We start from the raw sequence: 25,129 nt of genomic DNA, 5'->3' as shown, positions 1-25,129 counted from the left end.
GGCTATTGTAGGTAGCCTGAAAGAATCAGGGTTTGCCACAAAATTGAAAATGTGATTCTGGTCAGATCTACTGAAAAAGCAAATTGAGAAAGGCAAATGTGGCAAATCTTATCTTTGGGAACTGGGAGAAGAGGGAAAGTGCTGCTGGAGCAACTGGGTTAACTGCAAGGGAGCATTCTTGCCCCAGCTCTGAGTTCTGGGCAGTGGGTGAAGCATGGGCATGTCTGGTGTCTCCCCATGTCTCACTGCTTGGGGCGAGCCAAGGAACGCCCTTGGGAGCTTCAGGTGAGATGCTCTGAGTCGTGAAGGAGAATGAGGTGGAGTTGGAGCCATCTGCATGGAGCCAGGAACAGCAGGGAGCTCCCCAGCCTCTGCTCAGCACCATTTCACAGCCATGAGGGACGTGGGAGACGCTCATTCTCTGCCATTTAGGAGAGACAGCAGAGGGCAAGATGTGGAGGGAGATTTGGGGAGGGGGGATGCTGCAAACAGAGATCTCTCTGTTTCCCTTCCTGCCTCAGAGGGGTTTGTGCAGACAGAGATGACCTCTGGGTGTTTAAAAAGAGGAAAATTAGGTCAGTTGTCTGTGTTGCAGGGCTGGGGGCGTCAGCAGGGCAGTGAGATGGGTGAGTGGTGTGATGTGTGTGTGAGAATGGAGTGGGACACAGCTCCCAGCAGGGCAGGTGCTCCCCGTGCCCCTGCTGTGTTCAGGTGGGCAGCAGGGCTGGGCACAGCTCCCCTGCAGCTGGCACGGGTGGGGCTGGCACCGGGGTGTGGTGCATCCCTGGCATCTCCTGCTGGGTGGCAGAGCCTCTTGTGCTCTGCAGGGAAATGTGCTGTGTGTGCAGGGAGGGATCTCTGCCTCATGCTGGGTGGCTGCTGAGGAGTCCCTGGAGGAGCAGGACGTGCCCCTCGGGCAATCTGTGCTGGGATGAGACAGCAGCCATTGCCCAACACCAGCAACCAGCTACTGTTTTGTTGACATGGAAAACAATCCTGTAAGTTGTACAATTTATTTATTTAATAAAGCACCAGCCCAGCCCGCCTTGCACAAGTGAATTCCTGTGTGAGGCTCCAAAGCAGAGCCATGGCTGTTCCAATGGGTGAAACAGCAGCAGAGATTTTGGACTCTGACCCTTTGAAAGGCTGATTGGAGGGGCAGAGTGCCCAAAGGCCGAGCCCTCAGGGTGCACAGAGATGCCTCTTAGGTTTCAGCTCGCCCAGGCTTTTGTAAAAGTGCCTTTTAAAGCACCACCATATGATGATTGTTGGTATTATTTCTCAGCACGCTCTCGGGCTGGCCAGATGGCAACCCAAGTCCTCTGTTTGTTAACTAGACCTCAAATGCAGACCATCAAACAAAAATTTAAAAAATCCCTTTCCTGAGGCACAGGGTTGATTTTGGGAGTGAACATTGACCTGACATGCTGTCGCTATGAATGGGCTCCATGGCTGCTAATCAAAGGTCTGTTTTGGTGGTGGTTTAAATTTGATTATCTAGGAAGATCCACACAGATCCCCCTGTGGGATGGCAGAGCATTTCTGTGCTCTGGTTTGGATGGGTTTTTTGTTAGATGAAGAGCTGTGTGTGGCTCAAGCTGGAGCTTGCTGTGGGGCTGGAAGGAATCTTGGGCTGCTCAGAGAGGGCTGACACATCTTGGAGAGGGGGAGTGAATTGTCCTTGCTGCGGTTAACGCCTAGAAACCTCAGAAAAAAAGCACATTTCTTTGGGTTGGATGCTGTGCAGATGCTTGCTAAAGATAGCTGTGGCCTGGAAGTGTTCACAGTCCATAGAGGAAGGGTGGGGAAAGAAGCTGAAGTTTCAAGGGCCATGGTCAAGGTCAGAGTGGTGGAGAATGGGGACGGTGACTCATGTGGGTGCAGGGGCTGAGCTGGAAGGGCTGTGTGCCTGCTGGGAGCTCTGGGGACAGTGACACGTGGGGAGGGGGCCTGGTAGTGCCCTCAGCTCACAGTGATGCAGCCCCAGCCAGGAGCTGCCCCCACCTGCAGCATCTCTCAGCATCTTTTGGGCCCCTGGAGGTGAAGGCTGTGCTGTGTGTGCTCTGAGGGAGCCAGACCCTCCCAGCCTGGAGGAGTGAAGGGGATCAGTGCTGCTGGAGAAGGTCACCATGCCAGGCTGGCCAGCCCACATCTCCAGCCTTGCATCCCTGTGTGATCATTTCTCCTTTTTCCCTTCGTGTGAGCAGAGTCCTGTGCCTGAGCTCTCATCTCTGGCTCCCTACGGCCGGGCAGGGAGCCAAGGCAGAGGCAGCAGGGCTGGGCTCAGTGCTCTCAGTCCCAGTAGCCAGGGCAGCAGTGGGAGCTCTGGGGCTCCTCAGGGTGTTTCTGTCCCTCCTCAGGGTGTTCCTGGCCCTCCTCAGGTGTTTCTGGCCCTCTGCACCGGGGCAGCTTTGCCCAAAGTGCCTCCTGTGTCCCCAGCTGAGTCATGGCAGCGTGAGCAGCACTGCAGACCTGGGATGAGCAGGGGGAAGAGAAGGAGGTTTGGTCTGAGGAACCTTTGGTTCTGCAGCCCTCAGGCCCTGGTGTGAGGAGCTCTGCAGGCACAGCTCTTTAGACATGCTCTGAGATAATTCTCCACATAATCTTGTCCTCTGTCTGGGGGGTTTGAAGGAGCAGCACTGCAAGCAGCACGAGGCCAGCCTGGATGAGGCAGCATCCCCTCCTGGGGAGCAGGAGATGGCAGATGACTCTGCAGTTCTTGGTTTGTTTATTTTTACCTTGCTGGCAGCACTGCCCATCCCCAGTGGGACTGCAGACACTGGCTTGGGGCAGCCCAGTGTGACCCAGCCCATCTGCAGCAGGGCTGGCCTGGCTTTACCTCCTGGGAGCTGTTTATCCCAAGTTTTCCTAGCCCAGCACTTGGGTGTCTGTGGCTTTTCCTTTCCCCAGGCTGTGGGGGCAGCATGTTTGTTCAGCCCACAAGCAGCTGTCGTGTGTGGGTGCTGCTGTGGGCTCGGGATGGCAATGGGGGAGTGGAGCTGTGCAGCAGAGATGCTGCTGTGAGATGCTGCTGCTGCCTGGCAGAAGGGTTCAGCCCTCAATTCCCTGTTTCCCTGGGAGGTTTTCTTTTTTAAGCTTGTCCTGGTTCTAGGGAAGAAAAGGGATGCACCAGTACCTGTGCCAGTGAACAAGAGGAGAGCTGTGGCTGTTTTGGGATCACAGAATATTCTGAGCTGGAAGGGACCCTCCAGGATCATCTGGTCCAACTCTTGACCCTGCACAGACACCCCAAACATTCCTGGAGCTCTGTGCCCATTCCCTGGGGAGCCTTTTCTAGTGCTCAGCACCCTCTGGGGGAGAGACCTTTTCCTGGTATCCAGCCTAAACCTCCCCTGACAGCTTTGGCACATGGTTTCCCTAAACCCAGGTTAACATCTAAACTGGGTTAGACTTTCCCAGTTCATTTAAAGAGCTCTAAACTAATCATACACATATGCTGCCATTGTCCCTAGTGCAAACAGATGCCTGTTCAGCTGGGCTCTGTGGATCAATTTAAGTTGCTCCTTCTGCCTGTGCCTCAGTTTCCCCTCAGCAGAAGGGCAGTGGGAAGCAGAAGCTCCAGCAGACAGCTTGAAGGTGGTTGAGGCTGAACCCCCATGCCCAAGGGTGCAGTGCTGTTTCTTTGCTGATCCAGCAGCCTTTCCTTACTGCTGGCTGCAGAGGCAGCCCTGTGATCCCAATTCCTGCATGGCTTGTGCTGCAGGCTTGGCATAAGTCATGTGAGAGAGAGCTCCTGTCGCTCATTTCCAGGAAAAAACAAGATAATGCACACATATAAATGCCCAAATGTTAATTCAGGGGTGCTTTGCCCCCTCAAGGGGACCTCAGGCTTTGTGTTCATGTTCAAAGGAGTGAAGGCAGAGTGTCCCTGGGAGTGTGGCTGTCCTCTGGAGCAGGGATGCAGGGAGGGCAGGGGCCATCCTGTGTGCTGCCTTTGTGGGGGGATTCTGTGTGGAGAGGCTGATCTTGTGACCCCAGCTCGTGGGGATTTGCAGGAGCCTGGCTGCTGAGGGTGAGGTCAGCAGCACTGACAAAGTGCTTTGTTCAGCCTTTGAATAAGGGCTGGGGGTTCTGGGGGAGCTTGGGGAGCAGGGACAGCCACACACGGGATTGTGGGGCTGGTGGGATGTGGGAAGATGCAAAGACACTCTGGGGGGCAGCCTGGTGTGGACACACCTTGAACCTCGTGTGAGGCAGGGTTTTGGTTTCTTTAGTGGTCAGGAAATGCAGATCTATTGAAATTCAAGGTTTTTGTGGAGCTTCCCCAGCCTGCAGGGCTGCCGGCCATCCCAGACCCTGGGGGTTATTTGGGGGAAGTGATGGAGTTCTTGTTTTGCATAGATAAAATCTTCATTTTCTGTCTGCAGAGTGTCATCACACTTCTGAAATGTCTCTCCCTTTGCGTGGGCTCTGTCTTTCCATTCTGCTGTATTTTAGCAGCCCAGTAAACCACATCAGGCACTGCTCCCCTTTGGAGATGTGACCTTGGGAGATGAAATCCTCAAGGACTTGTGCTTTAAAACCCCCCAAAATCAGACAAACCCCCTTTTTCTCTTTAAAAGACTGCTCTCCCTTTTATAGATCGGATGAGCACAACTGGTGGCTCATTATCTCCCAGTAATGCCTTGTCAGCATCACTCTGCAGAGAACAGATCTTGTTTTGTAGCGGAAATTATTACATGTGGACGTCAGAAAAGCAGAAGAATACCCTGTTAAAGCCTATTTTTCTACTTGCTTTAATTATCTAAATCTCTCCCCTATTCAGCCTCTCACATCCTTTACATCTGATTAGCTTTCTTCCTCTCTCCCCACAAGAAGGTAAAGATACCTGAACCCATTTTTATTCAGTTGCAGACAGGAATGGGAAATGATGAGTGACTGGACACAGCAGCAGGGAAAGGTGGATTGTTATCATCTCCCCTATGGTAATTATGCCTTCTCAGAAATCCTGTTATTTTGTGGGTTTTCCAGCAGGCTTTGCCACTCCTGTGTTGTCCATTGCAAACTTTGCTGCTCTGGCAAACACTGACTGCCCTCAAAAAGAATTATGGGCTTAACTGTTTAAGCTTTTGTGGCTAAATTCTGGTTGGGGGATGGTGCCCAGTGTGTACTTCAGGCCCTGCTTGTACCCTGAGGCTTCTGCTGCTGTCTGAGCAGAGGACAGGTCTGGGGGATGGAGGAACCACTCTGGGCAGAACAGGTGAGTTCAGTGGAGACCAGCCCCACCTCCCTGGCATCCCCACTGATGTGTCCTTCTCTGCACTGAGCTTCCCTGGCCCATCCCTGCACTCTGGGAAACCAGCACCCACCAGCTGAGCTTGAGGTTTTGCTGTGAGTGAGGCTGGAACTGTGCAGGACCCCATCCAACCTCAGTGTGGGCTTTCCATTGCCTCCCTCCCCTGCCTCCAAGGGCACCTGGAGGAGACAGCACAGGCTGGAGAATCCCGGTTTTCCATAGCCCTGGCTGGAGATTCCCAGCTTTCCACAGCCCTGGCTGGAGATTCCTGGTGTTCCAGAGCCCTGGCTGGAGATTCCTGGTGTTCCAGAGCTCTGGCTGGAGATTCCTGACTTTCCACAGCCCTGGTTGGAGATTCCCAGCTTTCCACAGCCCAGGCTGGAGATTCTCAGCTTTCCACAGCCCTGGCTGGAGATTCCTGATGTTCCAGAGCCCTGGCTGGAGATTCCCAGCTTTGCACAGTCCTGGCTGGAGATTCTTGACTTTCCACAGTCCTGGCTGGAGATTCCTGGCTTTCCCTGGCGGGGGAGCTGGGGCTGTGGAGGCGGTGGTGGCCAGACAAGGTGGCCCTTTGACATTCACAGAGTGGCCTTTCAGAGCTGTGAAGTGTCCCTGCTCCATCGAGGGCTGCCCTACAAAACAGCTGCCGTGCCCCAGCACGGAGAGAGGAATGTGGCACACAATGGGCCAGTGTTGGCCCCCATAAAGCTCTGCTTCTTGTGCCCTCCACAAAGGGGCTCAGAGCAGGCAGGGCTTGGCCCTGGCCCCACTGACCCTCCCACCGAGCCACCTCGGCTGCCAGCAGCTTTGGGTTCAGGGAGTGGGGAGGAGGAGCCCAGAGTGGGGCTTTTCCTGCTCTCCCCTTCCCCACGTGCTGATATTCCAGTAGCTGACTGACAGAAAAGTCAGCACGTGGGTTGTGAGGGTTCTTGGTATCCTCAGGGTGAGAGGACACAGCCTGAAGCTGCACCAGGGGAGGTCAGGTTGGACATCAGGAAGAATATTTTCATGGAAAGGGTTGTGAAGCATTGGAAGGGGCTGCCCAGGGAGGTCCCCATCCCTGAAGGTGCTCAGCAAACTGGACATGGCACTCAGTGCTCTGGTGATGATCAGTGAAAGGTTGGACTCAGGGATCTTGGAGGCCTTTTCCACCTGAAGGATTCTGTGGTTCTGAGTGTTAGCAGTGCTGATTTCCCACCAAAGCATCTTGGAGCATGTAGCTCTCAAATGTGAACTTTTCCACGTTGCCCAGGAAAGTGTAAGAGAGATTTATCCCCTGGCTGCTGTCAGACATCACAGAAAATCAGCACTGAAGGAGCCTGGCTTGCTGGAGGAACTCACCATTTTTGGAGACATCTCTTCTGAATCCTCCTAATCTTGTGCAGAATCCTTTTGTCTTATCCCATCAAAGTGTGACAAAGCCTTTTCATGGGGTTTGTTTTAGGGATGCTCATGCTTTCCTTCATTCACACAGAGCCCTGTGGCTGCTGGTAATTGCTAATTGTGTCTGTTCCAGGGACACCCCCGGGCTCTGCTGGCATGACTGATGGGCTTTGCTGTCACTGGGGCTTCCCAAGGGCACAGGTCAAGCTGAGGTGCCCAGGGAAGGGCTGGTGTAGCCCCCACTTTGCTCTTTCTTAGGGCAGCCCTGCCCAGCTCTCCTGGCTGCTCTGGGGAGGTGCTGAGCTGTGCAGGGTGTGGGCTCTGTGCTTCAAGGTGAAGACAATAAATGGATTTAGCAAAACTCTTGTTATGGGTTTTACATGGCTCATCTGCAGGGCATGCCCTGGTTTGAGACCCATGGGAGCTCCCTCTTTCTCTGACTCTGCCCCAAAATCTTACCAATCTCCTATATTTTAAAAATAAAGGCACAAGAGCTTGGTGCTGTGCTGTTTTGGCTGGGTCTGACATGGCCAGGGAGTCCCTGGGCTCTGATTTGGCATCCAGGCTTTTCTGGTGTCTGGGAATATATTCAAAATTAATTTCTCCCTTCTTCCTCCTTGGGGAGAAAAAAAAAAAGAAAAGGAAGAAAAGGAATGATTGGAGCTTGTTGGGGGTTTTCTGTTAAACCATTAACTGTGCACAGCTTGTCTCCCAACAGCCCCTAGAGCCATGGTCCTTCATCCTCCCATCCATCTTGTGCCTGTCATGTCGCTGCTAAAATCAAGATGTTTCTGTGGAGGAGGAGTGGAGACCCCTTGCAGGTGCACACTGTGGTTTGTCTCAGATCACAGATGCTTTAATGCTTTTTTCCCCTTGTGATGAGGCCTTGAGTTCTGTGCAGTCTGTGCTGAGCAGTGCAGAGTGGGGGCACTGCCCAAGCTCCAAGGCCACCCCCTCACCATGTCCTTCCCCAGCCCCCAGACCTGGCAGAAAATCACCTGCAGGATGCTCTGTGGCTTCAGGGGGTGTTCTTTGTTCTCTGTGCCCTGAGACACTTTGAGTGGGGTCAAAACTCTGCAGTCCTGCTCTTCCCCAGTGTCCAGGGAGGGCTGGGGTGTCTCTGGTGTGTGCCCTTGACTTCTGTACCTGTGTAAAACTCCACCTCAGGGAACATTTGGTTGCCACCACTGGCACAAATCATTTGGGAACTTGTGGCTCTTTCCCCTTGAGAGGAGTGGAAGGGAGCTGTGGGGACTGGAAATGATACCAAGCTGGCTTTTGCAGACGTACTTTGGGGTGTAGCTGTCCCCTGCCCCAATATTCTGCTTTTATTGACACTGCCCTGCCCCATGTCTGTGGGAATGCTGCTGCCTGGGGTGGCTGTGTCCTGATCCAGCCCCAGGCTCCCTGAGGCAGAGCACAGAGCCTGAGGATGAGGGTGATCAGGTGAAGGAGCTCCTGCCTTGGGGGATCCCAAACCTGGCATGTGGCCCTTGTCCCCAAGGGTCAGATCATTCCATGCTGGATCCAAGCCTTGGATGTGGCTGTGCCCTGAGCAGCAGCCACTGCCTGCTCCTTTTGCCAGTGCCTCGTGTGCTGGTGATGGTTTTAATCAGTAGGAAACATCTGTGAAGTTGATGGATGATGTGATGGTGATACACACCACCTACATGTCTCCAGAGGGAGTTTATTCATAAAAATCTGGTAGAAACCAATGCTGGCAGGAGACTTTGGTTACTGGAAGTCTGGTTTTATCCCAACACACATTTGTATCAATTCTTTGTGAGAGCTGAACATTGGCTGGCTTTAGAGGGGTTAATCATCATCTGAAGTGGAGTTGAGTAATTGATGTTGCTGCATCAAAACGTTTCCCTCTCCCCATCCCCCTCGTTCCCCCCACTTCCCCCCAAAAAGAAATTCCTGGCTGATACTCAAAATCCAGCTCAGTTCTCACTGTGCAAGTATTAAACTGTGGGTCTTTTCTTTCAAATTTCTGGATTTTTATGGGCACAATTGGTCTGTTAACAGGATTTTTTTTTTGTGGTTTCAATGCATTTATATCATTGACCTTTGCTTTAAAAAGTGTCTGACAGACTTTGCTGGGCTGGAGCTATAAAAAGGAGTGTTGTAAGGGGGCTTTATTCTGTGGAAGCAATGACCACAGGCAAAGCTTTATATTTGCTGAGTTATTTAATTCTTGCACATGCAGGACTTGGCTCTGTGCCATGTGTAACATGTTGAGAAAAGGTCTGCTCAAGAGGCATTCAAACCAAACTTTCCAAACAGTCTTTTTTTTTCTTTTTTAAAGCTTTCTTTCCTGTTATTTCTAAGCTAACGAGTAGAATCAAGGGACTGTGCCCCAAAATGCTGAATTGAACTCTAGCAGGGTCATTGGGGAAATAAACCTCCTTGAAAGAAATTAAATGAAGTCTGGGTGGAAGCAGGGAGGAAGAGGAGAAAAAGGCTGGATGAGGACAGGAGGAGTCAAACAGAGCTCTCTGAACTCCAGGAAGAAGCCAGGGAGGGTGAAGATGATACAGCTCAAATGCCTGATCCTACAAAACCCTGCTCATATAGTGCATCCCAAAAGATGTGTTTTGAGGCTAAGCATCAGAGTTCCCCCCCAGAGCACGTGCTTTTCCCTGCCTCTGCCCTCTTACAGGAATAGCAGTAGCAGTCAGGAGCAAATAATAAAAAGCTGCTTTTTGTTTGCGCTTATTTTAAACACTGTGACAACGTTTGGATTAATGTTGGGTCTTGTGCAAAGCTCTTTAAAAGTCAAACATACTGAGCTGCTTACCAGCCAAACATACTGAGCTGCTTACCAGCATGCCTTTGAATTTTGCATCTGCCTGCTGCACTTCCAGATAATGGCCTGGAGAGCAAGGGAACATCATATTTCTTTCTTCTTCTTGTAATCAGGCCATTAAATATGCTTGAGATTTCAAATTCTGCAACTATTTAATTGTGTGGCCCCTTGGGCTGAGGTCCCTATTTTGGTGAGTAGTTCCTCTTCCTTTGGCAAGCAAACAAACAACAGAAATACTGAATGGTGCTGATTTCTAAGAGAAGCAATGTCTTGCCCAAAACATCACAATCTACTGCACTTTAGTTAAAAACAACTCATCAACAGTGCACCAAACATCTATTAGTTTTAATCAGCAGATTTTTCTGGAGGATTTTAGGAGCAAACCGTGCCTTGCTCACTCTGAACAATGGGGAACAATGGCTGAGCTGTGTGCAGGCACAGTGAGCCCTGACATACTGACTTTAAAGGTATTTCAGAGGTGTTTAAAAGGTGTTTGAACGGGTGGAGGTTATACAGGGGAGAGCTCAGAGGGTGTCAGGGCTGTCTGTGGATGCTGTCACCTCCCTGCAGATAAATCCATCACCTGTGGGGACCAAGTGCTGTTTGTTTGGGTTGCTGTCCTGGTTCCCTGCAGCAGGCAGGGCTGGGGGTTCCTGCAGGTTCCCCCAGAGCTGTCAGGGATGTGCAGAGGCACTGGGTGCTCTCTGTCCCTTGGCTTGGCCATTCCCAGGGCTGGATGGGAAGGAGCATTTATCCATTCCTGTGATTCCTCTGAGAGTTGAGCTAAATGCTGCCTGTGTATAAATCTGTTATGAAAGCAAAGCTTTGGAAGCCTCTGTGTGGAGAGAGCAGCACAGAAAGCCAAAGGAGTGAGGGTAACCTTTGCTTTTTATAGCTCCTGGTATTTGTTTGCTCATGGCAGCCACCAGCAATGCCCTCTGTGTTCACAGCACAGTGCTCCACCCTCCCTGCAGTCACTCTGTGCCCGAGTAAACTGCTCCTGTCTGGGTCAGCTGCAGTGGAAGGGAGAACCCTCTCTTGTCTCTCCCTGGCTTTACTGGGTGAATTCAGCTGGAGAGAGGGGCCTTGCCCAAGTGTCCATGGAAGGGGTAAATGGGATCATGGAGAAGAGGAGGGAGTGCAGGTGGCTGACACCTGCCCTGGCTGGAGCCAAGCAGGACACATGAGCTGCTGCCCCAGCTCCCAGGGGAGCCAAGAGAGCAGGTGGTGAGCAGGGAATTGTCTGCTCACATGGAAATCTGGGAGGTGCTGCTCAGCAGTGGTGTGGGGAGGAGAGGATGACCCACGTGTGTGCTGTGGGATTGCTCAGGCACAGCGACCACGGGTGTGCCAATGTCCTGCAGGACACAGGGTGCTGCAGGTGCCCAGTGGAGCAGGAACTCCAGAGGGGCTGGGGGAACATCTGCTGGGGATGAGGCAAGGGGATGGCTCTGGGCCAAGGCATTCTAGAATGAGCAATGATTTCTGGTGCCCAGCTGGAAATTGCTGTCAGGGCAACTGGCTTGGCAGACACTCGTCCTTTCTTGAACTCCCCATCACTTTTTGGAAATGGTTGCCCCTGGGTTTCATGTCCTGCTTCCAGCAGGAAGGAAGAAAGGGAAACCTGTCTGCAGGTTTGTACCTTGGATGCCTCCCAGCACAGCCAGATCTCACTGTTTGTTTTTCTCTCTGCAGCTCTGGGAAGTGCCAGTGCAAAGTTGGTGTCACGGGCCTGAAGTGTGACCGGTGCAGTGAGGGCTACTACAGGTTCAACGAGAGCACGTGTGAGCCCTGCCAGTGCAACAACCGCTCCCAAACCTGCGACAGCTCCACAGGTGAGCCTGTCCTCGAGTGCCCATGGGGCTGCAGGCTTCACCTGCCCCCTCTGTCTCTGCCTTCTCTGTTCTCCTTCAGCACACTCTGCTCTTATCCCCTTCATCTGCATCTTTTTGCCTTGTGTACCCAGAATCTTTGCCTTAAAGCTGAAATGGAAATGCAAGGTTGGGCTCTGAAGGAGGGCAGTGAAAGCTGTGTGGTTTAGCCCAGGCTGCAGTGCAGAGCCCCAGTTCAGCAGCCTGTATCAGAAGCTGGGGCTCTATTGTTCTCTGCACTTACACAAACACACAACATGGGCTTTTAAAGACCTTTTGTTTGCCTGCTGTTTACCTGGAAACATATGCTGTGCTGGCACTGACGTAAGGGGACTTGCTGCCACAGATAACAGGATTGGAGCTGCTAAAAACTGGCAGCATCTAATTAATACTGCCCACCTTTTAAAAATGGGTCTTGTTCATTTTCCTTGATTATTGCTTTGACTCTCACTCAGGCAGATGTTGATGGAGGGCAAATGTTGAGGCACCTGTGCTTGAACAGTTTATGGGAGGGCAGGGGGAGCCTAATTTGCCATCTCAGCTGGAAGGAGAGATGCTGGAGGGGCACTCTTGTGGCACTGCCTGTACAGCCCCACTTCAGCCACAGCACTCACCTCGAATTCCAAATTCTCCTCCAAACTTCCAGGCTGAAAGGCAATTCTGTAATATTCATCCAGGGGCTTAGAAAGGGGTAGTAATTAAAAGTAATGCTGCAGAATTTGTTGGCAGAGAGGCAGAGCTCATGAAATCATGAATATTTCTGGGTGGTTTGTGCCTGTGTGTTCCCTCATGGACTGTGTGTTTGAGCAGAGGAATGCCCTGGTCCGTGGGCACTGGGTCTGTGCTCCCTGAGGGGGAATTCCTGCGTTCCCTTGAGGATGAATTACTGCATTCACTCCAATACTGAGCCTTGTGTGCTTATGTTCTACAGTATTGAAGGATACAAGGCTGCCACTGAAGCTGTGTGCACATCAGCTGTATTCCTGATTGGGAGCTGGGTGTGTGGGTTTTGTGAAGGAGGAGGATAATCTGCTTTTCTATTTTTTTTTCCCCTCAGTGTTCCTCCTGCTCTTGATTTATCAAAGAAAACCCAGCACAGACCTTGCTCCTGGGATGGGGCTGCTCTTTCTGTTGGGATTGCCCAGTGCTGCCTATAGCATTGCAATGAAAACCCTTCATTTTGCTTAATGACCTATTCTTGATTTGACAAAAAAATATTTTTTTAAATTTTCTTTTAAAATTTTCCTCCATCTGCTCTATTTGCTGCTGTGGCTGAGGGAACCAAACAAAACCAGAACAGAGAACGAAGTTGATTAAAAATTAGATCGAATGCCTGCTCTAGAGACTGCACTCTGTGTGACCTCCCCAGCTTTACATCAATTCTGTGCAGCCTTTGTCCAATTTTCAAAGTTTTTTCCTATTAATGCTATACTTTGGGCTCCCTCTGCTGGCTCTGCAGCCAGCTCCTGCTTCCTCCTGTCCAGGAGGAATATTTAAAATTACTGGGCATAAATAAATAACTTGGGCAGCAGGAGCTCCCCAGCTGACAGCACTTCCTCTGGCACGACCCTTGTACCCCGTGGTGTGTCTGTGCACTGAGGTGGGCTGCTGCCTCCCAGCTGGGGTCCTGTGAGGTCTGATCCTTCCTGAGGGCATTATCAGCATGAGAAGTGCTATTAATTATTAAGGCTCTCCACAGCAATACCTGATTGCATGCCCGTGCGTGCTCTGCCTGTGCCTGGCTGAGCAACGTGCTGGCTCAGGGAAACACAGCATTTCACAGGGCTGCTGCAGATGGATGTGGGTGATTTCTGCTGATGGGAAAGACATTGGTCCTCAAATGACCGAGGCAACACAGGTGTGATTCCAGATTTATGCCCCTGTCAGTGCCTGGGGAGCATGGTCCAAGGCAGCCTTGCTGTGATCAGGCAGATGAACTTCCCTGTCCAAGACCACTGAAACAGTTGATCCAGGTTTGCAGCTGGAGAAACCAAGCATAGCAAATGATTCTCCCCTCTAAACCTGACATCTCTCCCACAAAAACCACTGGCTCGTGCCTGACAGGCTGCTGAGGGAATAGCAAACAGAGTGTGGGAGGTGATGCTGAGCAAGGAGCGCTGGCAGGGCCCTGCTGGGTGGGTGAATCAGCCACTTCCCGGGTTTGCTTCCTGCCCTTGGCATCAGGGTTGGCTGCCAGGACACGCCAGGCTGCCTGGGGATGCTTGGCTGTGGAGTCATCACTGTGGGAATTGAGGAGCAGCAGCCGTGTCAGGCTTGTGAGGGAGCCAAACTGTTCTGATATTAATAAAAAAATCTGCTGTGGTCTATATAACAGTCAGCAGAAACCTCAATCAGGATTTTTTCCTGTGGTTGATGTTGATATGAGACTTCCCCATCCCCAGCAGCTCTGCTGGATCAGCTCAGTGGATCTGTCTGTGCTCTCACTGCTCTGGGCCACCCTGGTTTATAGAAGGGGCTGTTGCTTTGCAGAATCTGGTACATGGGGTTTAATCAAATCTTCCCTCAGCTCCCTGCCACCTCACCAAGGAGCCAGCTGAATTACAGCATGTTCCTGGTGATGGATGGGCTTTATATAGAGGCTGTGCTTTTGTAACTAAGGAGATTTTTCTTCTTGCTCAGAGTAGTGTCAAAATGCAATTTGGAGCCGTTAGGACACGGTGTGTGTGAAGACACGGCACGTCGAGTTTCTGATTCAGGGGCTTCCCCAGGAAGGGCAGGTGGCTCCTGTGAGCCCCCACTTCTCCTCTGGTTCTCTGGGAAGGTCAGTGGCTGCTGCTGCTGCCTTTCCTGGGGTGGAGGAGCTGGAGCTACACTGGGATGGAGCTGCCTGTCCCCAGAGCAGGACAGAGCATGTCCTCACCCTGACCACAGGCAGAGGCTGCATATGAAAAAAAAAAGGTATAAACCTGAGGGACCCCTCATGAGAGTGGGAGACTTGAAACATGAGTGTTCCATGTCACTGGTACAAATGCAAACTAAAACTGCTTTCCTAGAGGAGAATTTTAACACTGATAACTCGTGTTTACCTGCAGTGACCTTTCAGTGGTGAGCTGTGGGGCCTCTCTGCTGGGGCCACCTGCTCTTTCACATTATCTGTGTGTGTGGAGCAAGGGGATGAGCATCAGGTCACAAGAGGCCAGGCTCATGTTTTGGCCAGAGGGCATCCAAAACCACCTGTGAGCTCTGATAATTGAGTGTGTTCCACGTGGATTCTTGCTCCAAATGTTCTGCTCCAGTTCCTGCTGCTGAATGTTTGCTTGTTCTCTCTGTTCCACAGGCACCTGCCTGGACTGCCAGGAGAACACGGAGGGGAAGCACTGTGAGCTCTGCAAGGAGGGTTTCTATCAGAGCACCCACGGCTGCCAGCACTGCCCCTGCTCCACTGTGGTGTCCAGCGGCACCTGCCACATACGTGAGGCTCTTGTTTTGGTCTAATTCCTCAGCATGGAGGAATGCTCTCCTCAGTTAAATCACCCCTCAGTGTCAGCCCAACAAGGTGTTTTACAGCCTGTGCAGCTCCTGCTTGTGGGCACTGGAAGCAGCACCTGCTGTGATGGGTCCCTGGTGCTTGTGTTGCCTCTTGAGGGATCACAATCACAAAATGGTTTGGCTTGGAAGGGATCTTAAAGTCTAGTTCCAGCTCTCAGTGTGTTGCTGCAGTCTGCTCTGAAGAACCTGCAAAGTTTTTGCAGAGAAGCTGCTGAGCTTGTGGCAGCCAGGAGGAGGGCAGGAGATGCTCAGAAGTGCCATGTAGCCCTCCACACTTCTGAGTCTGCCTCTGAACATCTCCATGGGACTCCATGCAGAGATTCCCTAATGCAACTGAGAGCAGTCAGGGCTGTAATAGTCATATGTAAGACTGTTTTTCATATTTCCCTAATCAGTTTTGCAAGCAAGCTGTTTCTGGCTTTCTATAGGCCTAAAAGTTCTTTTGGATTGCAAGCATCTCTGATATAGTTCCAGCTGTTCTCTGAAATTGCCTGTTTGAGATGGAAATGTTCAGGAATAATTATCTATTTCCTTAGCAACGTGCCGAGTTTGCTCTGTGAGGTTGGTAAAAGCATCAGAACTCCCCAAAGCTGTTTTTCCCCTCCTAGCAGAGAAAGTGCTGCAGTTCAAAAGCTGTCTTTTCAGCTCAAAATTTGAGACCGCTCAATACTTGGTGGCTGCTGATTTTTGTCAGGGTCCCATAGAACAAATCCCACAGATCAAAGCCCACAGCACAGGGTCTCTGCAAGCAGCTGTGCCACATCCCTGCTTTGCTTTCTGTGTTCTCCAGAGCCTGGCGAGAGCATCCCGAGGTGTGACAAGTGCAAACAAGGGTACACTGGCCTCCACTGCAACCAGTGTGACAAGGGCTACTACAACTCAGACAGCATCTGTGTGAGGTGTAACTGCAACGGGAACGTGGAGCCGGCGCTGTCCCCCAGCGTGTGCCGGCCGGACAGCGGCGAGTGCATCGGCTGTCTGTACCACACCACGGGCTTCCACTGTGAGCTCTGCCAGGAGGGCTACACCAGGGACTCCGAGGGCACCAACTGCACCAGGAAAGGTAAAAAATGCTGCTCAGGTCACTGGCAAGGCTCACTGTGCAGCTGCCCAAAGGTGGGGAGGGAATGCTGTTAGTTGTTCATATTGGTTTAGATTCGTCTGGGCTCTGGTGCAGAGAAGAAAACCAGATCTTTGTAACAGAGTCACAGGATGAACTAAGTTGGAAAAGACCTTTGAGATCACCTGTGACTTTAACACCTCCTCATCAACTAAACCATGGCACTGAGTGCCACATCCAGTGTTTTTGTAAACACATCAGGGATGGTGACTCCACCACCTCCTCAGGCAGACAATTCCAGCATGCACTTATTGGTGTCTACTGCCCTTGAAGGGTGGTTTAGAGTTAGCTCTAGACCTGATGCCAGGCCCTGGCAGGCAATGCTAGTGAACAAGCTGGAAAAAACCCAATCTGTTTGTAGTGTATTTAATGTAGAATGAGAGAAAAGGGTTCTGAAGGTGTTCCTTCAGTGGTTATCATGGTGGATGTCCAACACCATGCATGGGAATATTGCCAGTGTGATGTATTAAATTAAAGAACCCAGAGTTCAGGGAAGTATTTGGGCACAAATTTGTCCTTGTCCTGGACAGAGATTCAATTCAGATCTTTCATGAGGAGCTAATGTGGTTTTCACTCCTGTGCTGCTCTCTGGGTGTGTAATCAGAGTCCTGCCCTGCTCAGGGAGATGATCAGTACAACAAAGTTGGATGCTCATTAGCTGTAACAGGGCTGGAAATGGCACTTTTACATCAGCTCATCCATTACCTCCCCCTGCACAGCTCTGGCTTTGTGCAGGGATCCACATGACCTTGCTCCATTAAAACCTGTATGTATGGCTTTGCTTGGGTATTTGCAGTTTTCACCTCTCAGTTTTGTTTTAATGGCATTGTTATAGCCAGTTCCTGATGTGGGAAAAGCCTGTCCCCTTTCAAGGGGGCTGGGACATGCTCCTTGAGCTTTCCTCTCTCCCTGACACTTATGTTTTTTTATTAAGCAATTAAAAACATGTCCAGCTTCTTTCCAGTTCCTTGAACAAAAAATTGCCTAAAAACTGACATGCTGAGATTACTGAGCATTAGCTTGTTTTAGGTTAAGATTTTCATGAATCACCAGTGCATTTGAGTGGCTTCTGGAGTGAAATCATCACCCAGGCTCTGTTTCAGTGGCTGCAGGTGAAATGATACAGCAGGTTCAGCACAGCCTGGGCAGAGCTCACGTATCCACAAGGGCCATCCAGAGTTGTAAGCCTGACCAGGATTCTGGTTCTTTCAGGGCAGATAGAGAGGATATTCAAAGGACCAAAGGGAGTGTTTCCAGCCCAAGAGCAGGTGGTGCTCCTGCTGTCCTGGGAGGCACAGCAGGGACTCGGTGCTGGTGCGGTGTGGCTCTGTGCCACCCAGCCAGGCACCGCAGCCTCGCCGGGACCGGGCACGGCCTCGTGCCAGAGCCTCCAGTGCAGGAGGCAGAGCAGCTCTGCAGAGCTGCTTCAATCAAGCAGCTGGAGCTGAGGCTGCCGTCCAAGCTGCCAAAGCAGCAGTGGAGGGAGCAGCTGCTGCTCTCCAGGAGCTGCTCTGGGACATCTGGAGAGCTGGCAGGGCTGGGAGCGGAGCAGGCAGCGCCGTGTCACGGCCCGGAAGCAGCGGCACGGCCAGAGCCCCGCACTTCACCCTGACGTTCCAGGAAATGGCTTCACCCCAGGCCTCTGTGCCAGCCCTGAGCTGGTGCTGACTCACAAATAAAGCCCAGAAAAGTGCTGCTTCCTTGCTGGTGAATCAGCCATTGTCTCGGTTCTGTTTTTTCCCTACTTATAGCTACTGGCAGGGTTTGCCAGGGATTGAGTGTTGGAGAAGGAATTCGGAAAGGATGACTGAATTCCTCATGCCCTTTTCCCAAAGCCAAAAGTTTTCCAGGAACCCTTTGCTCCTGTCATGTCGCTTCCTATTGCAAAATTTTGCCTGTCATGTCGTAGAGAAATGCCTTCTGGCACTCAGCATCCTGAGTGTCCTTATCAACCCAAGGCAGGCGCTGGAGAGAACAGAGGAGGGGACTGTGGGCAGGAACCTCAGTTTAGGTGTGTGATGCCCCTTGCAGAGCAATTTCTTCCTCTGTTGCCTGAACTGGGAACGTGACAGCCCAAAGTTAACTTGTGGGAGTTCCCCTGAGGGCCTGTGGCAGGACATGTGCTGAATATTTCCAGCTCCTGTTGCCATTGGAGATGCAACTTAGTGCAAAATTAGTCCTTCGGAAGTGACTCTCCTCCTCAATCATAATTAGTAGATGTTCAGGAGAGCTGGAAGCTGGATCCATACAGCATGGCACCATCAGCTGTAATTGCTGCAGCTGTATGTGGATTTAAAATGAAGTTGCTTTTCTCTTGGCAGGAAGAGAGTGGGAAAGAGGATGCAGAGAGTCCTGTGGAGCAATAGGTGCAGAGAAAATTCTGGCTGATTGAGGCTTCAGCTTGTGGAGTGTTCCTGTTGCCTGGACTTGAGAATCTAAAATAAATCAGGTTATTCATGTGAGGAAATGCTTTATTAGCTACATTTGTGAGCTTAATACTACAGATTTATGGTGCTGAGCCTGCAGCTCAACAGGTTTGATGCAGGTGCAATGAATTCCCATCCCTCTCTGAGATCTCAAGGTTAATGTGACTCCTGAACTGAGAAGGGAGTTATCCCATGGCTGCTGGAAGCAAGGCAGCTTCTTGGCTATGTAGTGCCAGGGAAAAGACAGAGCACAGTCTGGTACTTCCCATGTTCTGATCCTTCCTGTGTGCACCTATGCCAGCAGCCTAAACCAAACCAGGATCCCAACTGGCCTCTGCTGTGTTCAAAAGCTTCTGAAGAACACACAGAGTCTTTTTGTTGTTGTGATTTGGTGTCCTGCTTCTGGCTGTGTAGGCTGGGGGTTTCTGTGTGGCTTGTATATTACTTCATTTGAAAGCAGAACTGACTTTGCCTGAAGTGGTGCAAACTCTGAGCCTGCTGCAAAATGCTGGGATGGCTGAGTACTTGTGGTTCATTTTTTCAGTTTTGATCTTGTTTGTGTTTGATTTTCACCTTAGCAGATTTTTTTATTGATCTTTTTTTGTTTTGTAGAAGCCACTCTTGGCCCAGAACCAACAGAGTTTCCAACTTCTGCTCCAAATACCACCAAGGCCACATCCTTTTCCACAGCAGTGCTAAACAGTACTTTGTCACCCACAACTCTACAGACAATATTTCCTATCAGCTCCTCTGACAACAGCACCTCTGCTTTCGCAGACGTTTCGTGGACTCAGTTTAACATCATTATTTTGACAGTGATCATCATTGTTGTGGTCCTGCTGATGGGCTTTGTGGGTGCTGTCTACATGTACCGTGAGTATCAGAACCGAAAACTGAACGCTCCCTTTTGGACCATTGAGCTCAAAGAGGACAACATCAGCTTCAGCAGCTACCACGACAGCATTCCCAACGCTGACGTGTCGGGGCTGCTGGAAGATGATGGCAATGAGGTGGCCCCGAATGGACAGCTCACGCTGACGACTCCCATGCATAATTATAAAGCTTAGAAGTCATCCAGCTATTCCAAAGTTTGCTTCTCAAAAAGTTACAGGGCTTGTGGAGGGGGTGTCAGGATCCGTGCCGAGGCTTCACGCAGAGGGATTTGCTCTTCAGATACTCTCTGGTGCCCGGCGTGCTGTAGCTTGCAGGTGAACAGAAGACAGTGTAGTACATCTGAATTTCAGGTAGTGTGCTGAGATGCATTCAGTGTCCTGTTCTCCATAAAGATCCATAGAATTCACTGTTGTTATAAACTGGATTATGCTGAATTGGAACATGTATTTATGAAGAGGTGGTGGGGTGGAGAGAGCAGAACCCCAGGAGGAGTCAGAAGCTACTTGTTTTCCAGCCAACCCAACACTTGTGTCTTCATCCTTTAGTTTGAGAAGTAGCTCATGAATTAACAGTGGAATTCCAGGAAACAGATCTTTGGAAAGGCATCATCTTCATTCCTGACAGAAACTTATTTGCAAAGGAGAACAAAAAAAAAGGGAAGTAATTGTTCACTGTACTACCAAAAGGCAAGTAGGAGGAGTGAGTTGCACACTTTAAAAAGTCACCAATATGTGTTCCCACTAAGCAGGGAAGTGGGAAAAAATCTCAAGAACATTTGAGTTAGGGAAGAGACTAAGCTTTTCCCTTTCTGAGTATTTATACAGGGTGATGATGCTATTAAGACATAGCAATCCATTTTTTTCTAGAAGGAGTTAATGAACTTGTATAGTTTCTGTGCAAGGGAAGACGACAAGACATCTCAGGGTTGCCATGTAAAAATAAAAGCCAGGCTTAATACCCTACCCTGATAGAAATGGTGTGTTCTGTATATAGTATGTAATATATCTTCTTGGAATTGTATTTGTAATTATTTGTAAAAAAGACAAGCAACCAACTGACCAACCAAAAAATCCCCAACAACAAAACCATGACCCCCTCCCCAACCTCCCCCAGGTCCTGTTTTATCCTCTAGGTTTTAATTGTACAGCGGTTAGTGGTGTTGTTTAAAAAAACAAAAACATGAGGATTGTTTAAAATACTGTAAATGAGATGGCAATATTGTTGGAGCTGGGCCTCTGGCAAACACCAACTGCTTAAAGCTTTTCTTCCACTGTCATTGAATAACTTCTTTTTTAGAAAAAAATGTGAGTGTTCCCTTCTTGTATCTGTCAAATTTTGCCATTCCTTCAAATACAGAATGAATACCAGTGTTGCCATGACTAGGGCTGAGTAGGTGTCCAAAAATTGGATGCACCAATGTATTCCTTGTTTTCAAGTCTCTATACAAAATGCAAATACACTGTCACAAACACAGAGAGCCTGGGCTCAACGGCTGAGGCTCTCCCAGGTGGGTGCTCATGGTGTGGAGGGATCCCACTGCCATCCCTGCTGAGCTGACACGGCAGGGGGATGTGCTGGAGGGCTGAGCTCAGCCCCTGGCCTCTGAGGGCCAGGAGCAAAGGTCTGCTGGATTTGGGTGCAAACAGCTTTGGGATGAAGAGCTCACAGGACCTGATCTGCACTTTGAGGCTCAGAAGGTAAAAGGGCACAGATGCTTGCAGAATTTAAAGCAGCACAAGGTGGTGGTGGGGAATCAGCTGTCCAAAAAGCACTACAGGGAACAGCTTTTACAGATTCCCTGGTGTTGGTGGGAAGCTGGTGGGCTGTTAGCAGAGAGAACAATTAACAGGCAGCACTGCACCAGGGGTACACCAGGGAGCTCCTGGGTTGGTACCTGCATGTGAGTGCCTCCCTGTGCTCCCTGTGCCACCTGTCACACCCCTGGAAACCAAACTGCTGCATGGAAACAGGGCAAGGAACAAATATTTCCCCTCACTCTTGCCCAGCCTCAGAGCTGCAGCTGCATTTTGCTGTGTGTGGTGGGGCAGTGGTGATACAGGAGCTGGTGCATGCATCCTCTGAGCCAGGAAAAAGTGAATATTTCTCCAGATGAGAAATGGTAGAGAGAACATATTGGTTATTTATTTGCTTTTTGGTGCTGTGACGAGGTTTCTCTTTGGAAATGTGGGAGGGGGGAAGTAGGTGATTCAAACACATGCTCAAAGATGCCATTTCTGCCTCAAAAACTTGCTGTCTGATTTAAAGATGAGGCATGGCAAGTCAGAATGAAAATTGTTGAGGATGACCAAGGGATATGGTGAGGGCAGAATGTGGAATTGCATATAGATCCAAGCTGATGGGAAAAGGCTGATGGAGAAGCTCCCTTTGCCTGTGGTGGGCCTGGGTGAAGTCCCATACTTCAGGTGATAAAACTGGCTCATGTCATTCAGAGCAATGTTACTTTTAGTTCTAAAACGGGGGAGGACTGGAGGAGAAAATCTGGATATTGCTAATCCTTGAGTTACTCATCAGACTTTTAAAGAGCAGGGTGGTGACAAAACAGAAAATTTCCTAGAAGTTGTAATTATTTAGAGGTGCTGATCTAGGGATACACTTGCACTTGGTCACTTAATGGGGTGGGGAAGGGTAATTTAGGAAGTGTTGGCTTCTGGGACTGATGCTAGCAAGCAAATTGAAGGACAGGTTGTTCACTTTAATGTTTCTAAAATACTTTAGCAGATTTTTTCATCTCTGCCACAAAACACCTCTTCCTTAAATTTTGCTGTGACTGTGGGCTGCTTTGTAACAGGAACAGGCTTGGGTTTTGTAGAAATTTCACTGCAGAAATAGGGACCATCTGCTCAAGCAGAGCGTGGGCTCAGGTGCTCAGCCCTCCTGGTCCCTGCCTGCCACAGCACAGGAGGTGTTGGCACCTGGGCTGCTTCTGACCTCCAAAGTAATGCAAAGGCTTTGTGTCTGGGAAGAGGAGGAGGCAGGATGCCCTGCAGGGTGGGCCAGCTGCTGTCTGTGGATTGCACAGCTGGATGAAGGGATGGAGACTGCCTGGAAGATGTGATGGGAAGCTTGGTTGGGCAGGGGGGACCTGGCTGCCCAGACTTGGATGGCACAGGATGTTCCTGAACAGGGAGCACAGTGAGGATGTGGCACTGGCACCCTGCTTGTCAAATGGCAGGATGAGTCAGCAGGGACACAGCAGCCACCTCCTGCCACCCAGGCCTTGGCACACAGGAGCAACAGTAATAAAAAGAGATAAATGCCTCAGCAGGGAAAGAATAAACAGCCTCATGTTTGACTTTGGTGCTGTGAGATCAGCTTGTCTGCGCTCTTATCAGTTCCCTGGCACCACAGGAGGGGAGGAAGAAGCTGAGCTGGTTCTGTCTCCAGTGCCCTTGGGTTGGGTTGCATGTGGAGGGGTAGCAGAGCTCAAACACTTGTGCCAGGGTCCTGAGGCCACCAGCACCATGATGTGTGCCATCGCTTGTCACGAGGCTTCCCAGGTGCTGAGGTTTGTCCTGACCCTGGGGGAAGGGCAGGTAAAGCAGAATTGGACTCCCAGGGCTGTTTTGAGGCCCAGCTGAGCAGCCAGCAAGGCCAGGCTAGGGCATCTTGGTGATCTGTGGGGCTGAGGTGGCAATCCAGGTACAGCACCTGGTGCCTGGGACAGTGCTGGGGCTGTCTCAGGGAAGGGCACTCACACCACGGGACAGCAGCTGCAGAGCAGAGAGGAGGTGTGACAGGGCAGGGGGATGTGGGAAAGCAGCTCCAGGCATCCTGGGCAGTGTGAGGGCACAGCTGCTCTGCCTGGGGCCAGTCCAGCTGGGCAGTGAAGGCAGGGGGACAGAAGGAGCAGGTGAAGGGACAGAGCTGGGGTGGGCAGGCTCAGGGCAGCACTTGGTGAGCAGAATGCAACACGTGGCAGGAAAGTGCTTGGGCTAATGAGGAGACATGATCTGCAATCTCGTGGACCACTGTGGCTGGAAATAGCTACGAGGAGCACTAGCCCTGGGGAGCTGTCAGGAGGTGTCAGCCACTGGAATGATGATTCCCTTGGACCAGGCTGAGCAAACTTAGCAAGCATTTCTGAAAGAGGAGGGAATATATCCAGCATCCTTCAGGTATCCTGGGCCAGTTAACCAGTGCTGCACTGCATCATCCTCTTCAATGTGACAGGCAATGTAAATGTGGCAGAAAGTTTGCACAGTCTCCTTTAAATAAAGGATATAAAAATAGTTTTCTCTTTTAAGTGAAGTTTTAGAGTGAGCTCCCACAGGACTCTGCTCTTCATGTGTCAGAGGAATGGATTAAAATAAGAAAAATGTGGGCCTTAAAAGTTGTACTTGCTCCCATCTGAAACCCATCAGTCTCACTCTACATCCAAATACAGTGTCTCCCAAGCATATGCCATGCTTACAAATGCATTTCTAAAAAGAAAAAAAAAGTGTATGATTTGAATATATGTCAGAATTTATACAGAAGAATGTTATTTAAAATGAATAAAAATAAATGTATATAGTTTGTATCTATGCCACTTGGATTTTTGCATTTGTGTTTCTGTTCATTGAATTTCAGCAAGAGTCCTCCCAGTGACAGAAAGGATTGAATCCAATCTCATTCCAGTAATAACATTTGTTCCAAGAGAATTATTCCTTCATTATGCCCCTGTATGCGAGATGAGAACCAAGGCACAAAAATGTTTTCTATCATAGATATTCATAAGCACAGTTGACATCCTGTGTCGGAAAATCCAGCTAAAAAATGAGTCCTCTGATCTCTTGTGTGTGCTATGAACCGTCCCAGCCCTCAGTGAAGGTTGGGAGCTCCACAGGCACTGGCTGTTTTCCCACTGTTTTAATGGACACACTTTGTCAGAGATGTGAATCACTAACAATGAAACCCTCAGAGCAAAGCTGGAAATGGGATATTGTATCAGATATTTTTTTCATGACCACAAATGTCTTTCAAAGGCCATTTTTGTTATAGATATTCTGTAATCCACATCTGTAGCATCAGTTCTGGGAGTGTTTGCAGAGGGGCCTGTGGAAAACTTGCATTTCCTTCTCACTTGGCAGAGTTAGGAAATTGATTTTTGTTTTGCAAACACAACTGTTAAAGGCGCTTTTTTGGTGAAAGCTGTGTCTGACTTTTCAGCCCTAATTAAGCAGAGAACTTGGAGAGGTAAGGCTTCATACACTGAGCAAGCACGTGGTTTGAAGTGTTCATTGAGATGTCAGACTGAGCCAGAGCTGTGTAAAGGCCACACTGCTGAAATTCAAGGCAGTTTATTGAGACCTGATTTGCATTAGCAGAGCAGTTGGATTGTGCATGACTTAACTTAGGAAGAATCTTGCTGTGAACTGTGTGAGGAGGAGGCAGAGCTGAGTGTGAAGCAGGTCCCCAGAGCAGGGAGTGAGAACAGGAGGGTGAGGGGGAGCCGTGTTCAGCTGATGGTGACATCTGCTCTCCTTGTGCCAGCCCAGCACAGCGAGCAGCTGGCCCCTGTCCTCAGCTCAGCCCTACCACTGCACTGCACTTCCCCAGACTCCTTTTAGGACTCTTTACCTGAGGTGGGAAGGATCTCAGGCTGCCTTGAGAAGAAGGAAAGTTCCAATACGGCTTCCTGGCATGAGGGTTTAGTGTAATCTCCCCAAATGTGCTACTAATGAACTTAAGGTTAAACAACATTAAGCAGATTATCCAAAGGCAAATTGTTAACTGCTTCTAAACAACACATTTCTCAGTTCCTTCTGCCCCTTGCAGCTTCCTGGTGCTACTGCAAGTTGTAAAACATGGGGCAGTGCAGTAAAATTTCCCAGGGAAATTTTCCATCCTGGCTGTGTG

General features: G+C 50.2%; 1 protein-coding gene across 1 annotated transcript in view; it reads left to right on the top strand.

Moving 5' to 3' along the window:
- MEGF9 (multiple EGF like domains 9) overlaps positions 1 to 23,819 on the top strand; it is a 47,492-nt gene extending 23,673 nt beyond the window's left edge. Inside the window, exons 3-6 of the mRNA XM_033077838.2 lie at positions 11,145 to 11,284; positions 14,619 to 14,753; positions 15,621 to 15,893; positions 18,989 to 23,819. Of these exons, the coding sequence (XP_032933729.1) occupies positions 11,145 to 11,284; positions 14,619 to 14,753; positions 15,621 to 15,893; positions 18,989 to 19,443 (1,003 nt within the window). The 3' untranslated portion in view covers positions 19,444 to 23,819. The remainder of the gene's footprint in view (positions 1 to 11,144; positions 11,285 to 14,618; positions 14,754 to 15,620; positions 15,894 to 18,988) is intronic.
- The last annotated feature ends 1,310 nt before the right edge of the window (positions 23,820 to 25,129 follow it).

Source organism: Catharus ustulatus, chromosome 21 (assembly GCF_009819885.2).
Source record: "Catharus ustulatus isolate bCatUst1 chromosome 21, bCatUst1.pri.v2, whole genome shotgun sequence".
Taxonomy (NCBI): domain Eukaryota; kingdom Metazoa; phylum Chordata; class Aves; order Passeriformes; family Turdidae; genus Catharus; species Catharus ustulatus.
This window is presented reverse-complemented; position numbering and strand designations above follow the sequence as displayed.